General features: G+C 43.5%; 1 protein-coding gene across 1 annotated transcript; it reads left to right on the top strand.

Moving 5' to 3' along the window:
- Positions 1–12,988: 12,988 nt before the first annotated feature.
- On the top strand, positions 12,989–19,181 carry taf9 (TAF9 RNA polymerase II, TATA box binding protein (TBP)-associated factor). The gene is made up of 7 exons (XM_030068493.1): positions 12,989–13,094; positions 15,254–15,335; positions 15,665–15,801; positions 15,888–16,022; positions 16,502–16,583; positions 16,909–17,019; positions 18,395–19,181. The coding sequence occupies exons 1-7, from the start codon at positions 13,059–13,061 to the stop codon at positions 18,550–18,552; spliced, it is 741 nt and encodes a 246-aa protein (XP_029924353.1). The 5' UTR covers positions 12,989–13,058; the 3' UTR covers positions 18,553–19,181.

Below are 19,181 nucleotides of genomic sequence, written 5' to 3'. Positions count from 1 at the left end.
CGCACACAGAGCAACCATTTCAATCTTTGGATAATTTTATCTGTTGTTCTGAAATTAGAGAAATTATACTTTATCATTTATCTTTTTTTTTTTTTTTTTTTTTTTTAATTGTTTCATTGTCATTTAGGGCCACAGAAGGTGCAGGTGGCGCAGCCCGGACAGAATGTCACTTTGACATGTGAGGGTCCTGCCAACGCCACAGTCAGAGCGTTATGGTGGAGGAGAGCCGACACGGACAAAACACAAACTGTCCTCCTTAACCGAGACGGACACTTGGAATCAGACGAGCAGCATCCGTCTTTTGTGGGCCGAGTGGAGCTGAGAGACGAGCGGCTGGAGAGCGGCGACCTGTCTGTGGTTCTGCAGAATGTCAGCAGGGATGACCAGGGGAAGTACCAGTGTCGCTTCTTAACAGATGATGCAGAAGACGCTGGGAAAAGCATTTTGGACAAACAGCCCAGCATCAGCGTCCTGAGGGTTGAGGATCCAGGTGAGCTGAAGCAGGACACGGTGGCATGGTGCAGCTCCACCGGGTTTTACTTCATATTGAGGCGAAGCGTAGAACTACAACAGGCAGAGTTTGCACTTTATTTTAGAAAACTGCAGCATTTTAATGCCAACAGAGGACGCTTCATAGATTTGTGGTAATAATGTGGTTATTTACATGATTTTGTAAAACTTGTAAGGACTTTCAGATGATGTGTCATTATTACAGAGTAAATTTCAACATGAGTTTGATGAGGAGGAGATGGATGAGGATTTTCTCCTGGCAGATCATTATTTATCTGACAAATCTGCTTTTTGCTCCTCAGGTGCCGGGGGCGGAGCTGACAGGAGTAACGCGGCCGGGAGCGGAGCTGACAGGAGTGACGCGGCCGGGGGCGGAGCTGACAGGAGTGACGCGGCCGGGGGCGGGGCTGACAGGAGTGGGACTCGGCGTGGACATGTTGGATTAATAGCGGTGGGACTTTGTGCTGCTGTTGTCGTTGTTGTTGTCGTCGTTGTGAAACTCAGGAAACAACTACAAGAGTTGGGATTTTCCTGCAGGGAGAGGACTGAAACCAGTCGTCTTGGGATGGTTTTTAGTTCTTTGTCCAAACGCCGCGGCAGCTGCACCGCAGATGTTTCTCCAGCAGCCGTGAAGGTGATGGACACACGAAGCTGGGATTCCTCCTGTGTGTCTTCAGTTTCTCTTGACTTCGATCAGGATCATGAACAAATGAAGGGTCAGGAAGTGTGACGGGAACGGACTGGAAAAAAATGTGTTATATGTTTTTTGCTTGGTATTTTTGAGGAGTTGTGAAAACAGCATTAAAAAAATGATCTACTCCCACAAAAGGCATTGATGAGTTTGCCAAGAGATAAAAAAAAAAAATGCATTGCCTATCTTCTTATTTCCTTCATTTCTGAAGGCCATCTTATATAAAATATTATACTCACATGAGAACTTGCGGCGTCACTGCTGATTGCCCCCTCCATGTTTTTTTTTTTTTTTTTTTTTTTGATACCATGTAGGATTGGTGATTTTATGTGTGCATGTTTTTTCTTAACGGGACTTAACGGGAGCGCGCCTCAAAGTCAGTGAGTGTGTGAGGGTGGACATTGGGATTGGGCCCTTGTTCTTAATTCATTGATGTGATGAAGCTCTTTGTAGCACAGCTTTCAGATTGGCTTCCAAATAAAAACTGTATTTATTCTCATGATTGTTGTTGTTCTTGTCATTAGTGTGTGTGTGTGTGTGTGTGTGTGTGTGTGTGTGTGTGTGTGTGTGTTGAGTGTAATGTGTAAGAGGCTAAACGTGCTTAATTGCTCTTTATATTTTTCTTTGTTTCATGTTTTATTGTGGGAACTTCAGTTTTATTAACATTCATATAAGATCAAAGATTGTTAATGAGCACGTTGATGACAAACTTCATCCTGATTTAATCCAGACAGGTGTTGATAGTGGATAAGGAATTAATTAGTCACCAGTGACGGTGATGTTGACAGTGTTACTGGTTACTCCCTCTGACTCACACCAGGAAACTCCAGTGTCACCTGGGAGTGTTTGGGAATTTCCCAGTTTGTAGCAGACCTCCCATAAAATACCTGAGATCCACTGGGGCGCACCGTCAGTGGGGCTGAAGAACAAAAAATAGGCTATATGTAATATTTATATTTTTGAAAGCGAAAGGTTGTGTTCTCAGTGAGTGCTGATGGCTGAGAAATGAACGTTTTATTGCCATAGCATCAGGTGGCTGCATTTTAAACTTGTTTTAAAGTTAATAACATTACTATTTAGCGTTAAATCACATGGTGTCATAGGCTGCACGTAAGCCAAAGTTTCCTGTATTAGAAAACACAGTGCCACCTGCAGTGGGTCTGTTACTATTGCAGCGTCTGTCTGTATCTGTCTGTCTGTGCCTCTTTCTGTACAGATAGATATACGTGCGGTGGGGTTCCTGGCATGGCCAAGGTCAGTTACCGCAGCAGAACTCAAATTGCATAGCCCCTGCATATGAAATATCTATTATACAACACGTAGATCCGACTGAGCAACCTGATTGGTCAATCATCAAAAAGTTTCACTGAAACCCGCATCAAAAGCCGCTGGAAACTTTGTTCTCTGCATAATGGACCGTTTTGTTGTCAATTTTGATTTCTTTGGCGACCTAAGTTTGGATAAATGGCTGAACGAGGAAGACAAGACAGAAGAGAAAAAGGAGAGATACGCGAGAGTGACGAGTGAAGAGCTGGATCAGCTGGAGAGGTCAGGAAATGAAGCCGGTACGGCCCGGTCAACGTCTTGGGCCGTCAAATGTCTACAAGACTACCTGACAAACACCGGGCAAACAGCTGATTTCTCACCTGTAAGGAAAGAAGAGCTGAACAAGATCCTAAGTGAATTTTATGGAGCTTTAATTTCTATAATAAAGAGAATGAAACGCCTCAGCAGGTTCAGCACCACGGACAGTACCTGTAAGATTTTCCATGGAGATGTGCTGCTATAACTTTGTTCTTGTTAATAATGTGTTATTGTTATCAGTTATTAATTAGCCTATTAGTCGTTATTAATTTGTTTAGTCTTTATGATTTGCCTAGGCCATGGATTTAATTAATTTGTCAATTTGTTTGCATCTGTACATTGAAAACAGATGTCTGTGAAAACTGTCGTCTTTATTTCAGAGGTACATTTATAACAGTCTGAAAAGGTGATTCTATAACTCTGTTCAGCCTTAATGTGACTGCTTACTGTCTTTACTTTTGCTGCTTAGCCACATTAATCGGAGCTGATGTTAAATTGGAGTGACACACCCCCAGCTGAAATTAAACATCTGCCGTGACTTTATGAAAAGACAGATGATTGTTCTGGCACCGACAATGGAAAGCAGTCGATCATTTGTGCTGCTGAGTCACTGTCACGGCACCTGTTAGATTAAAAATGACTGAGAAGTCGGCAGAAGTATAACTTTCAGTCCATGATTTTTTTTTTTTCCAGCGGATATTCTAGTTACAACATGACTGAGCTAGCAGAGCAGTTTGTGTTGCTGTGTGAGGTATTTATTCAATTTTGGGGAATCAAAATGTCTAGAAAACATGATAAGCCCAAGTTGGCTGGCTGACAAAGACTAGTTACCGTCAGATCTCATGTATTTCCGCTGAAACGGAAAAAATACTTGCAAAAACCTTTATACTTTATATTTTGAAAGCGAAATGCCCACAGTATGAATACATTTTGATTATACATTTTATTTTGTTGGTAATAGTTGAGCAGCTTTTATGAGAAAAGATTGCACTTGCACATATGCTAAATAGACTGAATGATAGAGAGTAATACATTGATGTGTTACCCAGGGGTGTCACTTCAATTAATGGAAATGATCAAAATTACGTCGATCATCGAAATCAAAGAGAGGATCACATTCGCATTCGCAGGCATCACAAAGACAGATTTGACAACTGGGAAAACACCATCACTGGTCCAGTCCACTCTTCCATCCACATTTGGAATAAAACTTCCACCAACATCAGCTCGTGCTAAAGCTATAACTAATGCTATAGGGCTGTTTATAGCAGCAGACTTGCAACCTTATTCGGTCACTAGATTGCAGGCATCCTGTGTGACTTCTCATTTTTGTTATTATTATTATTATTATTATTATTATTATATTTGTTTTTGTTGTTTTCCACTTGACTGAGAACAAGATTGTTACTTTTATATTGTCAATAAATTATTTAAATTTGACCATTAGTGTCTATAATGTGATACATTACACACGAATAATGAAAATTGCATCACTTATGAGACTATGTGGCCAATCTTTTGAAATAAGATTTACAAAATTTAATGAATAGAACCAATGATCGTAGACTAGACTAGTCTAAAAATGGTCTGTGCTATAAGAAGAAGAAAAAATATAGAATCGAATTGAATCGTGACCCTAAAATCGAAAATCAAATCGAATCGACAATTTGGAGAATCGTGACACCCCTAGTGTTACCTGCTGCAGGTGTTTGGTGCCTGAGCTCTGCAGGCTCTGTCCTGGCCTCAGACTGAAGAGTCTTGATCTGAACTCACATCTGTTCCCATGATTCTTTTCGCCATCATGATGTCAGCCCTGCTCCACATTTCCCTTTAATGAGATCCTTCCTGTCATGTAGAAGTTGTGCCAGAAGGAGGCGCTGTTGCTGCGTCCAGTTTAGAGGCACAGCTTCAAAAGTTTTATCAGCCATGGTCACTTTAGGTTCTAGATAAAAAACTGCTTATTTACATAGCATATTGTCTAATTGTTTAACGAGATACAGATGTTTAAGAGGCTAAACATGTACCTGATTGGTCTTTATATTTTTCCGTGTTTCATGTTTAATCAGAGAAGGCCACATGTTTTATTTTTAGATCTTTATTTCAATATTCCAGGAGCATCATAACTCCTCTGTCTGCAGTATTTCTGAGATCAGACCACTCACAAAGACCCGTTCCCTCTCATCCAATCACTGCAGGCAGAACAAGTCCACCTGTTCCTGAAACATGACGTCACCTATAGCCACGCGCTCGGCCCCGCCCCTTTCTCTGAGCTGAGGAGTTTTCTAAGTTCCTCAGTAAAAGTTGGGCTCAGCAGCTTTTCAGAGGAAACTCTCAGTCAGGAGGTTTTAGTGACATTTTGCGTTTGTGTTCCAGCTGAAGGACGAGGAAGCGGCAAAGAAGACGCCGGAAGCCAGAGGACATGTGGACAGACCGACGGACGGTCCTGACGTCCCAGGCGGGGCAACAGGACATCGTTGCGCCCGTCCCGACTGCAGGGGAACGGATCTGAGGTGCTCCGCTGTCTGACAGCATGGATTATCCTGAACACCATATGAATTTGTTAATAATATACAATAATTCTGGAGTGTTTCTCACTTTGTCAGCTTTTGTCCTGTTTGGTTTTGAATTTGATGAATAAAAGAGCCCAGGTGTGAATCCGCTCGGAGAGGCTGCTCCCGGTCAGGTAGAGCTTTGTCAAAAACACAGAAATATTACAACAATAATCCTCCATCATCTGGTTTACAGAGGAGCTGCCCTGCTCTGGACAGACCTGACCGTCCTGATGAGCTCAGAAATCCTCTCAGCTTGAAATCTGGGCTCATTCCCCTCTTTTCTTTGGTTTAAATTAAAATAAAGAGAAAGAGTCAGGTGAGCGCCACCTGAAGGGACGCTGTGTGTGGATGTGAGCTGCTGGATATGTTTGGACACATGAAGGTGATGAACACATGAAGCTGGGATTCCTCCTGTGTCTATACAGTTTCTCATGACTTCGATCAGGATCATGAACAAATGAAGGGTCATGAAGTGTGACGGGAACGGAGAGAGGGATTCTGGGTACATGAAGCTCTTTGTCACCTTGTTCTTAATTCATTGATGTGATGAAGCTCTTTGTAGCACAGCTTTCAGATTGGCTTCCAAATAAAAACTGGATTTATTCTCATGATTGTTGTCATAATCATCATCATTATCACCTGCCCAGCTGTCTCCTGTCTGATCTCTGAGCCGCACAGCCTTCATATATGGTGAAATATATCCATGAAATATTGTTTTTCTGTTTGTTTGTTTTTTTTGTTTTTTTTTTTGAGTAATTCAAGTTTAAGTTGTATGAATGGTAGCCTAAATGCTCTGCTTATTTGCGACTCACTGCAGTGGAAAACTTTTCTAGTTTTACATTCAGAGGCAGAAAAATCTCTTTTCGGTGTGTTCATCAAGAACCCAAATGCTATGAAAATAATGTGAGCTTACTGACAATAATCTGTGTCATTCTGACAGACTTTGGCAGTCACTTGGTATCGTCTATCACCATCTGTAATCAGATTACATGGATGACGGTGACTCGGGGGAATTTGGCTGACATGTTTAATCCCGTCCGTCTTTAATTCGCCTCCGTTTCTTTACGTCGACAAAAGGGATTGGCCTTCTTGGATGGAAACAACAGAAACACGTCCTGGCCTGAAGGCGGCCGGCACACCTTTTCTTGGAAATCACATGACAGATGTGAGGAAGGTTTCTGGTCAACAGCAAACAAAGCAGGAACAGACTTTGTTGTTCAGCCACGCTTTAATAAAACCTTCATTTCTCACACAAACTGATCATTGCTCTTGATCGAAAAGAAAAGCAATAACAACAACAACACATGGTAGCTCATAGCATTTTTGGCTTTCTGTGCTTTGGAAGGAAAAAAACACATCCACACATTAAAGAGCATACTACAGGTTATTTTATTTTATTTTATTTTATTTTATTTATTTTACAAAAGTTATACCCTAACCCTAATCCAGAAATTGGTTGATAATTCTGCGTAAACCAACAATGTAAATGGGTTTTCCTCAAATACAAAGTATGAAAAAGATTTAGTTGTTGTTGAAACTCTGACACCAACATTGTAAAATGTTTTCGTTTATTTCAGTTTTTCTTGCGGACATGAAATATGATGTATTTATTACTGATGTATGGTTTATCTGCTAGGGACTGATACAGTTCAGACAAACTGCATCATATATCAGGTATCATACAGTGGTGGAAAGAAGTTTTGGGACAGCCCGTGGGAATTTCCCAGTTTGGGATCAATAATGTAAATCTATCTATGAGAATATTTGAGGTTGTGAGATTGTGTCAAATTTTAAGGGTGTATGAAAACTTTTTTTCCACCACTGTACATACACAATGTAATATAATATTATAGTTTTAATCCAATCAAAAATGAGCTCGTTTTCTCTCTACTCACGCCTGCATCTGCAGCCAAACATCCATGTAGAAAATCTGTGAGCCATCCAAAAGCTCAGCGTCCTGTGCTGAACTCTCTCTGCGGGTCTCACACTTCAGTGTCAAATCAGTTTGTCCTGACTCAAAACCAGTTTCTCATTTAGATCCACCTTCATACAAAAGTGGATTTAAAAAAAGTCTTTGGCTTAAAGATGTCATCACGTAACATGTTCCACTAAGATTAAACCTTTTTCCCAGGAAAACTGTTTGTGAAATAATTTGAGTGCCATGCCAAATAATGCTTATGTTTTGAAACACACAACAGCACTTTACAAATACTGTTTTGCACCATGGCTCTTTATCCATAGGCTATGTGTTGTGTTGGAATTTTATATATATATATAGATATGAACTGAATGTCACAGTGGGGCTCTTTTTGAATGTTTGTCTATGTTATGTCCTCAGTTTTAGCTTTTATGTTTATTGAACGGGCTCTATGTGTTGTGTTGCACTGCAAGTGACAGAGGAGAAACGACATTTCATGCTCCTGTTGTATGTGGGTACATGGGGAAAGGCAGTGAAACACCCTGGACAGGTCGCCAGTCCATCACAGGGCATAATTACATAAATAAATACATAAATAAATTCATCAAAAGCTGAGCTGAACAATTGTCCCGCAGCTTTTGCCTTTCGATCTTTACCAAGAAGAATGCAGCCAAATGAGAGCAGAGGCAGAAGAAGCAGCTTGAGCTCAGCATCTGCAGCCAAACATCCATGTAGAAAATCTGTGAGCCATCCAAAAGCTCAGCGTCCTGTGCTGAACTCTCTCTGCGGGTCTCACACTTCAGTGTCAAATCAGTTTGTCCTGACTCAAAACCAGTTTCTCGTTTTAGATCCACCTTCATATAAAAGTTGATTTTGCAAAAAAAAAAAAAAAAAAACTCTTTGGTTTAAGATGTAATCACGTAATATGTTCCACTATAAAACCTTTCTCCCCAGGAAAACTGTTTGTGAAATAATTTGAGTGCCAAATAATGCTGTGTCACACCGCGGGCTGATAACCTCCACAAACTGAAAATAGTGAATTTCTAATAAATAAATAAATAAATACATACATAAATACATAAATAAATCCATCAAAAGCTGAGTTGAACAATTGTCCCGGAGCTTTTGCCTTTCGGTCTTTATCAAGAAGATCAAATGAGAGCAGAGGCAGAAGAAGCAGCTTGAGCTCCGTCTCATGCGGGAGGCACCGACGAGCCTGGAGTCGCCCTGCCCGTCCTGGAGCTCCCGGCTGGCAGACACAAGCTCCGCTTTTCCAGCCGGAGGAAACCCGAAAATTCATAGCATATATGGAGGCGCTCACCGCTGAAACCTTCAGAGTGTGAAGCTCTGAGCCTCTGCCGTGCCGCCTAATGGATTCCTTCAGGACTGCGATCTGCGCGTCACTGATGACGTGGATGTGCCTCTGTCACCTGGCGTCTTCCTCTGGAGGTGAGTGTGTGTGTGTGTGTGTGTGTGTGTGTGTGTGTGTGTGTGTGTGTGTGTGTGTGTGTGTGTGTGTGTGTGTGTGTGTGTGTGTGTGTGTGTGTGTGTGTGTGTGGCTGCTTAAGGCAGAGTTTGACTCGACACTTCACAGATCAAAGCTTTATAAGAATGTTTCCCTAGTTATTGTAGTAACTTTTAAGATCTTTCTATGGCTGTGAGGCGCACACAGAGCAACCTTTTCAATCTTTGGATAATTTACCTGTTGTTCTGAAATTAGATAAATTATACTTTATCATTTATCTGTTTGTTTTTTTTTAATTGTTTCATTGTCATTTAGGGCCACAGGAGGTGCAGGTGGCGCAGCCCGGACAGAATGTCACTTTGAGATGTCAGGGTCGTCCCGGCGCCACAGTCAGAGCGTTATGGTGGAGGAGAGCCGACATGGAGAAAACACAATCTGTCCTCCTTAACCGAGACGGACACTTGGAATCAGACGAGCAGCATCCGTCTTTTGTGGGCCGAGTGGAGCTGAGAGACGAGCGGCTGGAGAGCGGCGACCTGTCTGTGGTTCTGCAGAATGTCACCAGGGATGACCAGGGGAAGTACGAGTGTCGCTTCTTAACAGATGATGCAGAAGACGCTGGGAAAAGCATTATGGACAAACAGCCCAGCATCAGCGTCCTGAGGGTTGAGGATCCAGGTGAGCTGAAGCGGGACACGGTGGCATGGTGCAGCTCCACCGGGTTTTACTTCATATTGAGGCGAAGCGTAGAACTACAACAGGCAGAGTTTGCACTTTATTTTAGAAAACTGCAGCATTTTAATGCCAACAGAGGACGCTTCATAGATTTGTGGTAATAATGTGGTTATTTACATGATTTTGTAAAACTTGTAAGGACTTTCAGATGATGTGTCATTATTACAGAGTAAATTTCAACATGAGTTTGATGATGCGGAGATGGATGAGGATTTTCTCCTGGCAGGTCATTATTTATCTGACAAATCTGCTTTTTGCTCCTCAGGTGCCGGGGGCGGAGCTGACAGGAGTGACGCGGCCGGGGGCGGAGCTGACAGGAGTGGGACTCGGCGTGGACATGTTGGATTAATAGCGGTGGGACTTTGTGCTGCTGTTGTCGTTGTTGTTGTCGTCGTTGTGAAACTCAGGAAACAACTACAAGAGTTGGGATTTTCCTGCAGGGAGAGGACTGAAACCAGTCGTCTTGGGATGGTTTTTAGTTCTTTGTCCAAACGCCGCTGCAGCTGCACCGCAGATGTTTCTCCAGCAGCCGTGAAGGTGATGGACACTCGAAGCTGGGATTCCTCCTGTGTGTCTACAGTTTCTCTTGACTTCGATCAGGATCATGAACAAATGAAGGGTCAGGAAGTGTGACGGGAACGGACTGGAGAAAGGGATTCATGAAGCTCTTTGTCACCTTGGCTGAATCTGAATCTCCTCCCTGAGCCCTGAGCCCTGAGCCCTCACTGACTTAAGGAGCTGCACCTGGAAAGTGACTGAGTGCGTGAGGCTGCAAGGGGCTGGAGTAGTAAAAAGGGAATGGGACAGCCCTTTGTTTACTTGTCAACAGCGATGCATCATGTTTCTCACAATCGCAGCTTTGGGACTTTTTATTTTACGTTTTTTGCTTGGTATTTTTGAGGAGTTGTGAAAACAGCATTAAAAAAATGATCTACTCCCACAAAAGGCATTGATGAGTTTGCCAAGAGATAAAAAAAAAAAAAAAAACAAATATGCATTGCCTATCTGCTTATTTCCTTCATTTCTGAAGGCCATCTTATATAAAATATTATACTCACATGAGAACTTCTTTTTTGCGGCGTCACTGCTGATTGCCCCCTCCATGTTTTTTTTTTTGTTTTGTTTTTTTTTTGATACCATGTAGGATTTATGATTTTATGTGTGCATGTTTTTTCTTTTTATGCTGGATTTTACATTATTTTATTTAAATAATAATTTGTATTTGTAGGAGCCATGAGTTTTGTTTGATTATTTTAGATAATTGCTTTATTTGGGTTAAGTTTGATTATATATTTTTTCTTTTGTTTATTATTTGTTTAGTTTATGTTTTGTTGTTTTGTTGCCATATTTAGTTTGTAGTATCATTTTGTGTATTTGGGGTTTTTTGTTAACACTGGGCACTGAGGCTATAAGTATGGGCAGGTATAGGACCATACGCCCTGGGTGGGCGTATGGTTTTTTACCAGAGCAAGAGAGCCAGGTAGAGAGCGGGATTCCTTTGTTCTCAATTTGTTTGCTCGCCTTGTAAAATAAACCATTTAAATTTGAAACTCTGAATGGACAGTGGACTCTTTTGCCTGCGTAAATCATGCCCATGGTGCAGTAGTGACCCTTTATTTGTAAGTTTAATTTGAGTTTGTTTTGAGAATATTTTGATAAATGGCCACTACAGTATTATTCTTTTATTTTATTATTTTATATTATCTTTTATTTTATTATTATTCTTATTTTATTTGATCTTATTTTATCATGTTATCCTATTGTTATCCTATTGTTAGGGTTAGTTATTGTTATAGCGCGCCTCAAAGTCAGTGAGTGTGTGAGGGTGGACACTGGGATTGGGCCCTTGTTCTTAATTCATTGATGTGATGAAGCTCTTTGTAGCACAGCTTTCAGATTGGCTTCCAAATAAAAACTGTATTTATTCTCATGACTGTTGTTGTTCTTGTCATTAGTGTGTGTGTGTGTGTGTGTGTTGAGTGTAATGTGTAAGAGGCTAAACATGTGCTTAATTGCTCTTTATATTTTTTTTGTTTCATGTTTTATTGTGGGAACTTCAGTTTTATTAACATTCATATAAGATCAAAGATTGTTAATGAGCACGTTGATGACAAACTTCATCCTGATTTAATCCTGAGGCCTGTACCATAACGCTGGATTTGGGCTTTGCGAGCTAACTTCAGGCTTAACCCTGCTGGCTTTTCTGTACCATAAAGGTGGTTTACTTTTTATCGGGCTCCGTTGCCGTGGTAACGTATGCTGAACACCTAACCTGCTCCGGAGCAGGTTAAGTTCAGGATAAGAGCTCAGCAGGTAGAAAAGCCCCACCTGCTGACCAATCAGCTCTCTTGGAAAATGGCCTGCCCATTTTCCCTTTCTTCTTCTTTTATAAAATTAAAATTAATACATTTTACAATTCTTCTTGTATTTTTTTTTTTTTTTTTTTTTTTTTTTTTTTTTTTAATGTTTATGAAAATAAATTAGGAGGATTTAATTCAGAGGGTTAATTAAAAGTCTGATAAAATCCAGGCCAGCCTCTTGGCTCCTTTAGGTTTCCATTAGTTTGCTCATATTTAGTATTTAGGCTGGCTGCCCTGAAAAGTCCACATGAGAGTTGCCAAATGTTTTACAGTCTTTAAGTGACAGTGAAATAATATTTTAACCAGCAGAATAAACACGAGGCGTCAGATGCTTTATAAAATGAGATGTCAAGATCAGTTGAATCAAAGTGACGATTCTGATGAAACTCAAACTGAGGGCAGCGGTCCAGCGAGGGTCGCCCCTCACTGTGAGAGAGGGCCAGTTCCTCTGCAGGAGTGTACGGCTGAGTGGGAGACACATTCATTTACTGAACACACAAATGTTACTGTAGTCAGATTTACTCGTGTCGTCATGGTGGGGAAGTCAGATTATAATCCCACTAATTTACGCATTGACACAGTCGGCGATTTTTTGCCAGCATTCCTTGCGGCTCTTGGCAGCTGTAACTGTGTTGCTTTTTGCCTGGATGATGGATTTATATTCCTCGTATTTATTAATGATTATTGTCTACTCCTCTGTCGTAAAGTATGCGGCTCGGTTGTGACGGTTAGGGTTAGGGTTGGAGACACAAAAATGGAAAAGGAGGGGTCGCTGTGGCCCGCAGGGGTCGCTGTGGCCCGCAGGGGTCGCTGTGGCCGGCAGGGGTCGCTGTGGCCGGCAGGGGTCGCTGTGGCCGGCAGGGGTCGCTGTGGCCCGCAGGTGTCGCTGTGGCCCGCAGGGGTCGCTGTGGCCCGCAGGGGTCGCTGTGGCCCGCAGGGGTCGCTGTGGCCGGCAGGGGTCGCTGTGGCCGGCAGGGGTCGCTGTGGCCTGCAGGGTTGGCTGTGGCCTGCAGGGGTCGCTGTGGCCGGCAGGGGTCGCTGTGGCCGGCAGGGGTCGCTGTGGCCTGCAGGGGTCGCTGTGGCCGGCAGGGGTCGCTGTGGCCTGCAGGGGTCGCTGTGGCCGGCAGGGGTCGCTGTGTGCGGAGCTGAGTTGGTGCGGGCCGTGAGCAGGAAGGAGAGGAGGAAGCGGAAGAAGCGGAAGCAGCGGAGGAGGAAGAGGAGGCTCGGAGGCTCGGAGGTGAAGATGTCGGCTCCTAAATCTCTCCCTAAAGACGCTCAGGTGCGGCCGCTCGCTCGCGCTCGTTCTTTAATGTTTGTGCCGAAAAGGTGAAGCCGCTCGCGGCGACGCGCCTGCGCACTTCTCTGCGGAGAAGCTAGCGTTAGCATGTTTACATTAGCCTGTAGCGAGCTAGCGCTAAAGTAGCATGAAGCTAACGGCAGCGCCGTTTAGCAAAACATCCGGATGAAGGTTCGACCTGATGCTGATATTGTTATATTAATACAGTAATAACACACTAATGTGACTCATTTAATTAACATCAACGCTCATTATAGCGGCGCGAGCGTTAGCTGCTCGGCAGGAGCGCCGCCGGTTTTCAGTCTGAACACACACACACACACACACACACACACACACACACACACACTCACACACAAACAGAGAGAGAGAGAGTAACGGCTCCAAACACACTTTTCGTGCTTTCACGAGGACAGGTGGGACGGTAACATGACGGTGTGTTCTTATAGCGCTGCACGAGCCAAACAGCACACCTAGACAGGACAACACACTCACCTGAGGATGAGAGGCGCCTCAGAGTGTTTTATTGATTTATTGATCAGATCCTGAATGTCTGATCGTCCATATCGGCGTCTTTAGTCGTGTTCCCACCTGCTGTGTTCATGATGTGTGTGTGTGTGTGTGTGTGTGTGTGTGTGTGTGTGTGTGTGTGTGTGTGTGTGTGTGTTTGTGTGTGTGCTGAGCTGCAGTGTACAGGGTCCTGTTCCCACAGTGTGTGTGACTCCAGCTGCATGAAAACATTCACACACACACACACTCATGAGCTCCAGGTGTTTGGGACACTGAGGAAGGACAACCTGACTTTTATTATTAGTCCAGTCATTTTATGAAAAAACCACAGGAAGGCAAGAGAAGCAAACTCAGCTGATTCTGTATCCTCAGTTTGTCCTGAGTGAGGGGGAAAAAAGTCCCAAGAAATCCCATTGGTGGAAAGTTTTGAAAATCACCTATTTATGACCACATATTACCAAAAAACACTGTTTTTAACACACAGGGGAAAGGGGTTCAAAATTTTACTTTCAGATATCACTATAAAAATTCACAAGTTGATTACACACACAAAGACAAGAAAAAAAGTCAATTACAAGTTCTTTGAATTATTCTGTTTACACATGCATATCACACATTATCTGATTTGATATGCGCTAATAAGGAATATAAGGAATAAATGCCAGAACAGATATTTAAACAATGAATTAATAGGTTACTATATAACAGTGAATTAAAAGGTTACTATATATATAGTAACCTTTTAATTCACTGTTTAAATGTCTCTTCTGGCTTTTATTCCTTATATTCCTTATTAGCGCATATCAAATCAGATAATGTGTGATATGCATGTGTAAACAGAATAATTCAAAGAACTTGTAATTGACTTTTTTTCTTGTCTTTGTGTGTGTAATCACCTTGTGAATTTTTATAGTGATATCTGAAAGTCAAATGTTGAACCCCTTTCCCCTGTGTGTTAAAAACAGTGTTTTTTGGTAATATGTGGTCATAAATAGGTGATTTTCAAAACTTTCCACCAATGGGATTTCTTGGGACTTTTTTCCCCTCACTCAGGACAAACTGAGGATACAAAATCAGTTGAGTTTGCTTCTCTTGCAGTTTGTCCTAGGTTGACCCCAATTTTGGCCTAAAATTACTGGACTATATCCTGGAAACACTTCCCTCACCTGACAGAGCTCACCTGACAGAGCTCACCTCTTTCCTGAGGTCGTGTTGATCAGGAGTGGCAGTGACTGTGAGGGCGGCAGGAGGGTCAAGAAAGAGAGGAAATGACCTTAAAATTGAAAAACAAAAAACAATAAAAAGAAATAGTATTTAAAACGATGCTACAGGAATAATGTTTTTGTGTGAGTGTGTCATTCTTCATTTCTTTATTTATTTTTACTTTTTTGGCCAATTTTTGGGTCATTTTCATGTAACTTTTTTTTTTTTTTTTTTTTTTTTAAAGATTTCCTTGTTTCTTTTTTGAGTCATTTCTCATCAAGTTGCATACTGCCCTTTTCCCAATGTGTTGTGATAATTTTCTGATTTCTTTTTCAGTATATATGTGTATACTGTATGTGTATATATACATATATGTATATGCTGTATGTATATATATATGAGTGTATTTCGTGTGTGTGTGCATGCAGGTGATGATCCAGATCCTGAAGGACATGGGCATCACCGAGTACGAGCCCCGCGTCATCAACCAGATGCTGGAGTTCACCTACAGTGAGTGACTGCACACACACACACACACACACACACACACACACACACACACACGGCGAGAGCCTGAATCTGAGAAAGTCCAGGTCAAGTCCAGCTTTATTTCTATAGTACATTAAAAAAAACAACAGAGGTTGACCAAAGTGCTTCACAGAGTACAGAGTTAGTAAAATATGCTCCGTGTTAAAAACATTAAAAAAAGTCTTGACTGATCAGCTGACAGCCCGTCACGCCTCACCGCCTTTTCTTTCTGTTGTTTTTTTTCCTTTTCTTTTGTAAATCCTTGTTTCCTCTCCGTGACCTCTTGTTTTCCGTGTGACCTTCACCCTCAGGATACGTCACCACCATCATCGAAGACGCCAAGATCTACGCGGCGCACGCCAAGAAGTCCAACGTGGACGCAGACGACATCAAGCTGGCCATCCAGTGCCGCATGGACCAGTCGTTCACCTCGCCGCCGCCACGCGATGTAAGCTGCACTCTGCACGCGTGTGTGTGTGTGTGAGTGTGTGTGAGGCGGTGTGTGTGTGTGACGTGTCTCTGCTGTGTGTTCAGTTCCTGCTGGAGGTCGCCCGGCAGAAGAACCAGACGCCGCTGCCGCTCATCAAACCGTACAGCGGGCCACGCCTCCCGCCGGACCGCTACTGCCTGACCGCACCCAACTACAGGCTCAAGTCCATCCAGAAGAAGGTGCACACACACACACACACACACACACACACACACACACGCACCCTCTCCCAGAACATGACTTATTGATTAAAACTATTTTCATATTCACGTTTATTTCTTTTGTTTGCATCAAAACAAAACAAAAAAAGTGGGAAAAAAGCTAAATATGATGTCATTCCTTACATGTTTACTAAATATAAAATAAAAGTGTAACATTAAAAACAGATAAATTAATACGTCAATAATAAAAAATTAAATTAAATAAACGATAATCAAAAAAGGTGAGTCTGTAAAAATGGGTTTGAAGAAAAAAATACTAGCCTGCAGGTAACGATGTTGACGCGTCGCACCACTGCATGCTGGGAGTTTCCTCTCCCCCGCGGCAGGTGCATGCTGGGAGTTTCCTCTCCCCCGCGGCAGGTGCATGCTGGGAGTTTCCTCTCCCCCGCGGCAGGTGCATGCTGGGAGTTGGCTGACGCTGTGCTGTGTGTTCTCAGGTGTCGGCGGCGGCCGGCAGGATCTCGGTGCCGCGCCTCAGCGTGGGGGGCGTGTCCAGCAGGCCGACCACGCCCACTCTGGGTGAGTCTGCAGGGACGGCCTGAGGCCATGGGGGGGGGAGGGGCCACCGCCCTCTTCTTCTTCTGTGGTGTTTATGACCTTTTTCCCCTGAGAGTGTTTTTCAGTGTGTGTGTGTGTGTGTGTGTGTGTGTGTTTCTCAGTGTGTGTGTGTGTTTCTCAGTGTGCGTTTTTCAGTGTGTGTGTGTGTGTGTGTTTCTCAGTGTGTGTTTTTCAGTGTGTGTGTGTGTGTGTTTCTCAGTGTATGTGTGTGTTTCTCACTGTGTGTGTGTGTGTGTTTCTCACTGTGTGTGTGTGTGTGTGTGTGTGTGTGTGTGTGTGTCCTCAGGCACGCCCTCGGTGCAGTCTGTCAGCACCAAGGTGGGCACCCCGGTGTCTCTGACGGGACAGAGGTTCACGGTGCAGATCCCGCCCTCGCAGACCGCCGCGTCCAAAACCAGTAAGACAGCTGATCAACGTGCGGCCCGGGGACCCCCGGGGGTCCTCCAGGGTCTTCCAGACGGCCTCAGCGACACGAGGAACGTTTTAAACGAATTCTCTTTTGGGCAAAACCTCCTTTTCAGGACGTCCCGGCCTGAGAGCGGGCGTGGCCCAAAGGAAAGGGCGTCTGAACGTTCCTCGTGTTTCTGCGGCCGCTCACACCTTTACCTGAGGCCTGTACCATAACGCTGGATCTCGGCTTAGCGAGCTAACTTCAGGCTTAACCCTGCTGGCTTTTCTGTACCATAAAGGTGGTTTACTTTTTATCGGGCTCCGTTGCCGTGGTAACATACGCTGAACACCTCACCTGCTCCGGAGCAGGTGAAGTTCAGGAAAAGAGCTCAGCAGGTAGAAAAGCCCCACCTACTGACCAATCAGCTCTCTGGGAAAATGGCCTGCCCATTTTCCCTTTCTTCTTCTTTTATAAAATTAAAATTAATACATTTTACAATTCTTCTTGTATTTTTTTTTTGTTACTCATGACTGCACTGTCCAACCAAAAATTGATCTTGTAGACTGATGTAGCCTAATGATTATAATAAATTAGGGGAATTTAATTCATAGGGTTAAATAAAAGTCTGATAAAATACACGCCAGCCTCTGGGCTCCTTTAGGTTTCCATTAGTTTGCTCATATTTAGTATTTAGGCTGGCTGCCCTGAAAAGTCCACATGAGAGTTGCCAAATGTTTTACTGTCTTTAAGTGACAGTGAAATAATATTTTAACCAGCAGAATAAACACGAGGCGTCAGATGCTTTATAAAATGAAATATCAAAATCAGTTGAATCAAAGTGACGATTCTGCTGAAACTCAAACTGAGGGCAGCGGCCCTGCGAGGGTCGCCCCTCACTGTGAGAGAGGGCCAGTTCCTCTGCAGGAGTGTACGGCTGAGTGGGAGACACATTCATTTACTGAACACACAAATGTCCTTGCAGCTTCAACTGTGTTGCTTTTTTCCTGGATGATGGATTTATATTCCTCGTATTTATTTCAGATTACTGTCTGCTCTTCCGTCGTAAAGTATGCGGCTCAGGTGGATTTTTTCTTGTCTGTGATTGGTCGTATGCAGCAAACTCCGCCCTTTTTATGTGAGCGCGCACAGATCTAGATTGGAAAAGCCCGGGTTCAGTTAGCGAGCTGATAAGCGGCTTCATGGGACCGAAAAGCCGGATTGTGGATGTCTGGTTAAGTGAAGCCAGATAAGTAAGAGAAACCTCGGGTATGTTAATCCAGCTTTATGGTACAGGCCTCTGGTGTGTTGTTGTTGTGTTGTGTTGTTGTTGTGTTGTTGTTGTTGTGTTGCTCCACCTGAACGCCTCGCCCTGTCCCGACAGCGACGCCGTCCACGCCGGCCGTCCCGAACGTGCTCATCAACCCGTCTCTGATCGGCTCCAAGAACATCCTCATCACCACCAACATGGTGTCGCAGAGCGCCGCCAGCGACTCGCTCAAGAGGAAGCACGAGGACGACGACGACTACGACGCCTTGTGACGCCGCCGCGCCCCCGCCACGCCGCCGGAGGAAAACAAACAAACAAACAAACAAACAAACAAACCCACCGACCAACCGGAGCGCGGCCCCGCTGTGACATCACAGCCTGCAGGAAGCCAGCTGCTGGCGTTTCCTTTAACCCTCGGTTACCCAGAGAGAGACTCCCTGTAGCTCCGCCCCCTCACACACACACACACACACACACACACACAGACACACACACACTGTTCCTGCACTGACATGACAGACATGTTACAGTGTTCCATCTTTTTTTTTTTTTTTTTTTTTTGACTGTTGTTGACTGTTTTTTTGTTTGACTGTTAGTATTTGTTGAGTTATTTCCTGGTTCTTGTGAACTGTTGGTGAACGTCTGGATGCTTTTATCACATCCCATCTGATCGTTGGTAGATACGGGACGTGTTTCCAGGTGATTTTTTTTTTTCTAGTTTTCTTTCTGTTTGTGTGTTTGCTGTCGTCATGGTGACGGTGTGCAGGCGAGGCTCAAGCCAAACACTGACATCAGATCACGGCGTCATGTGACCGCAGAGTGACTCTAGGCTTCGGTGGGAACACACACACCTTTTCACTGAAAAAAAAAAAAAAGAAAAACATCTGGATGATGATGATGA

This window comes from Myripristis murdjan, chromosome 14, assembly GCF_902150065.1.
Source record: "Myripristis murdjan chromosome 14, fMyrMur1.1, whole genome shotgun sequence".
Lineage (NCBI taxonomy): Eukaryota > Metazoa > Chordata > Actinopteri > Holocentriformes > Holocentridae > Myripristis > Myripristis murdjan.
Note: the sequence above shows the minus strand (reverse complement) of the source record. Positions and strands in the feature narration are given on the sequence as shown.

Coding starts and splice junctions, on each gene's coding strand:
- taf9 (XM_030068493.1), top strand. CDS start 13,059: ATGTCGGCTCCTAAATCTCTCCCTAAAGACGCTCAG. Junction 13,095..15,253: donor CTCTCCCTAAAGACGCTCAG/GTGCGGCCGCTC, acceptor GTGTGCATGCAG/GTGATGATCCAGATCCTGAA. Junction 15,802..15,887: donor CCTCGCCGCCGCCACGCGAT/GTAAGCTGCACT, acceptor CTGTGTGTTCAG/TTCCTGCTGGAGGTCGCCCG.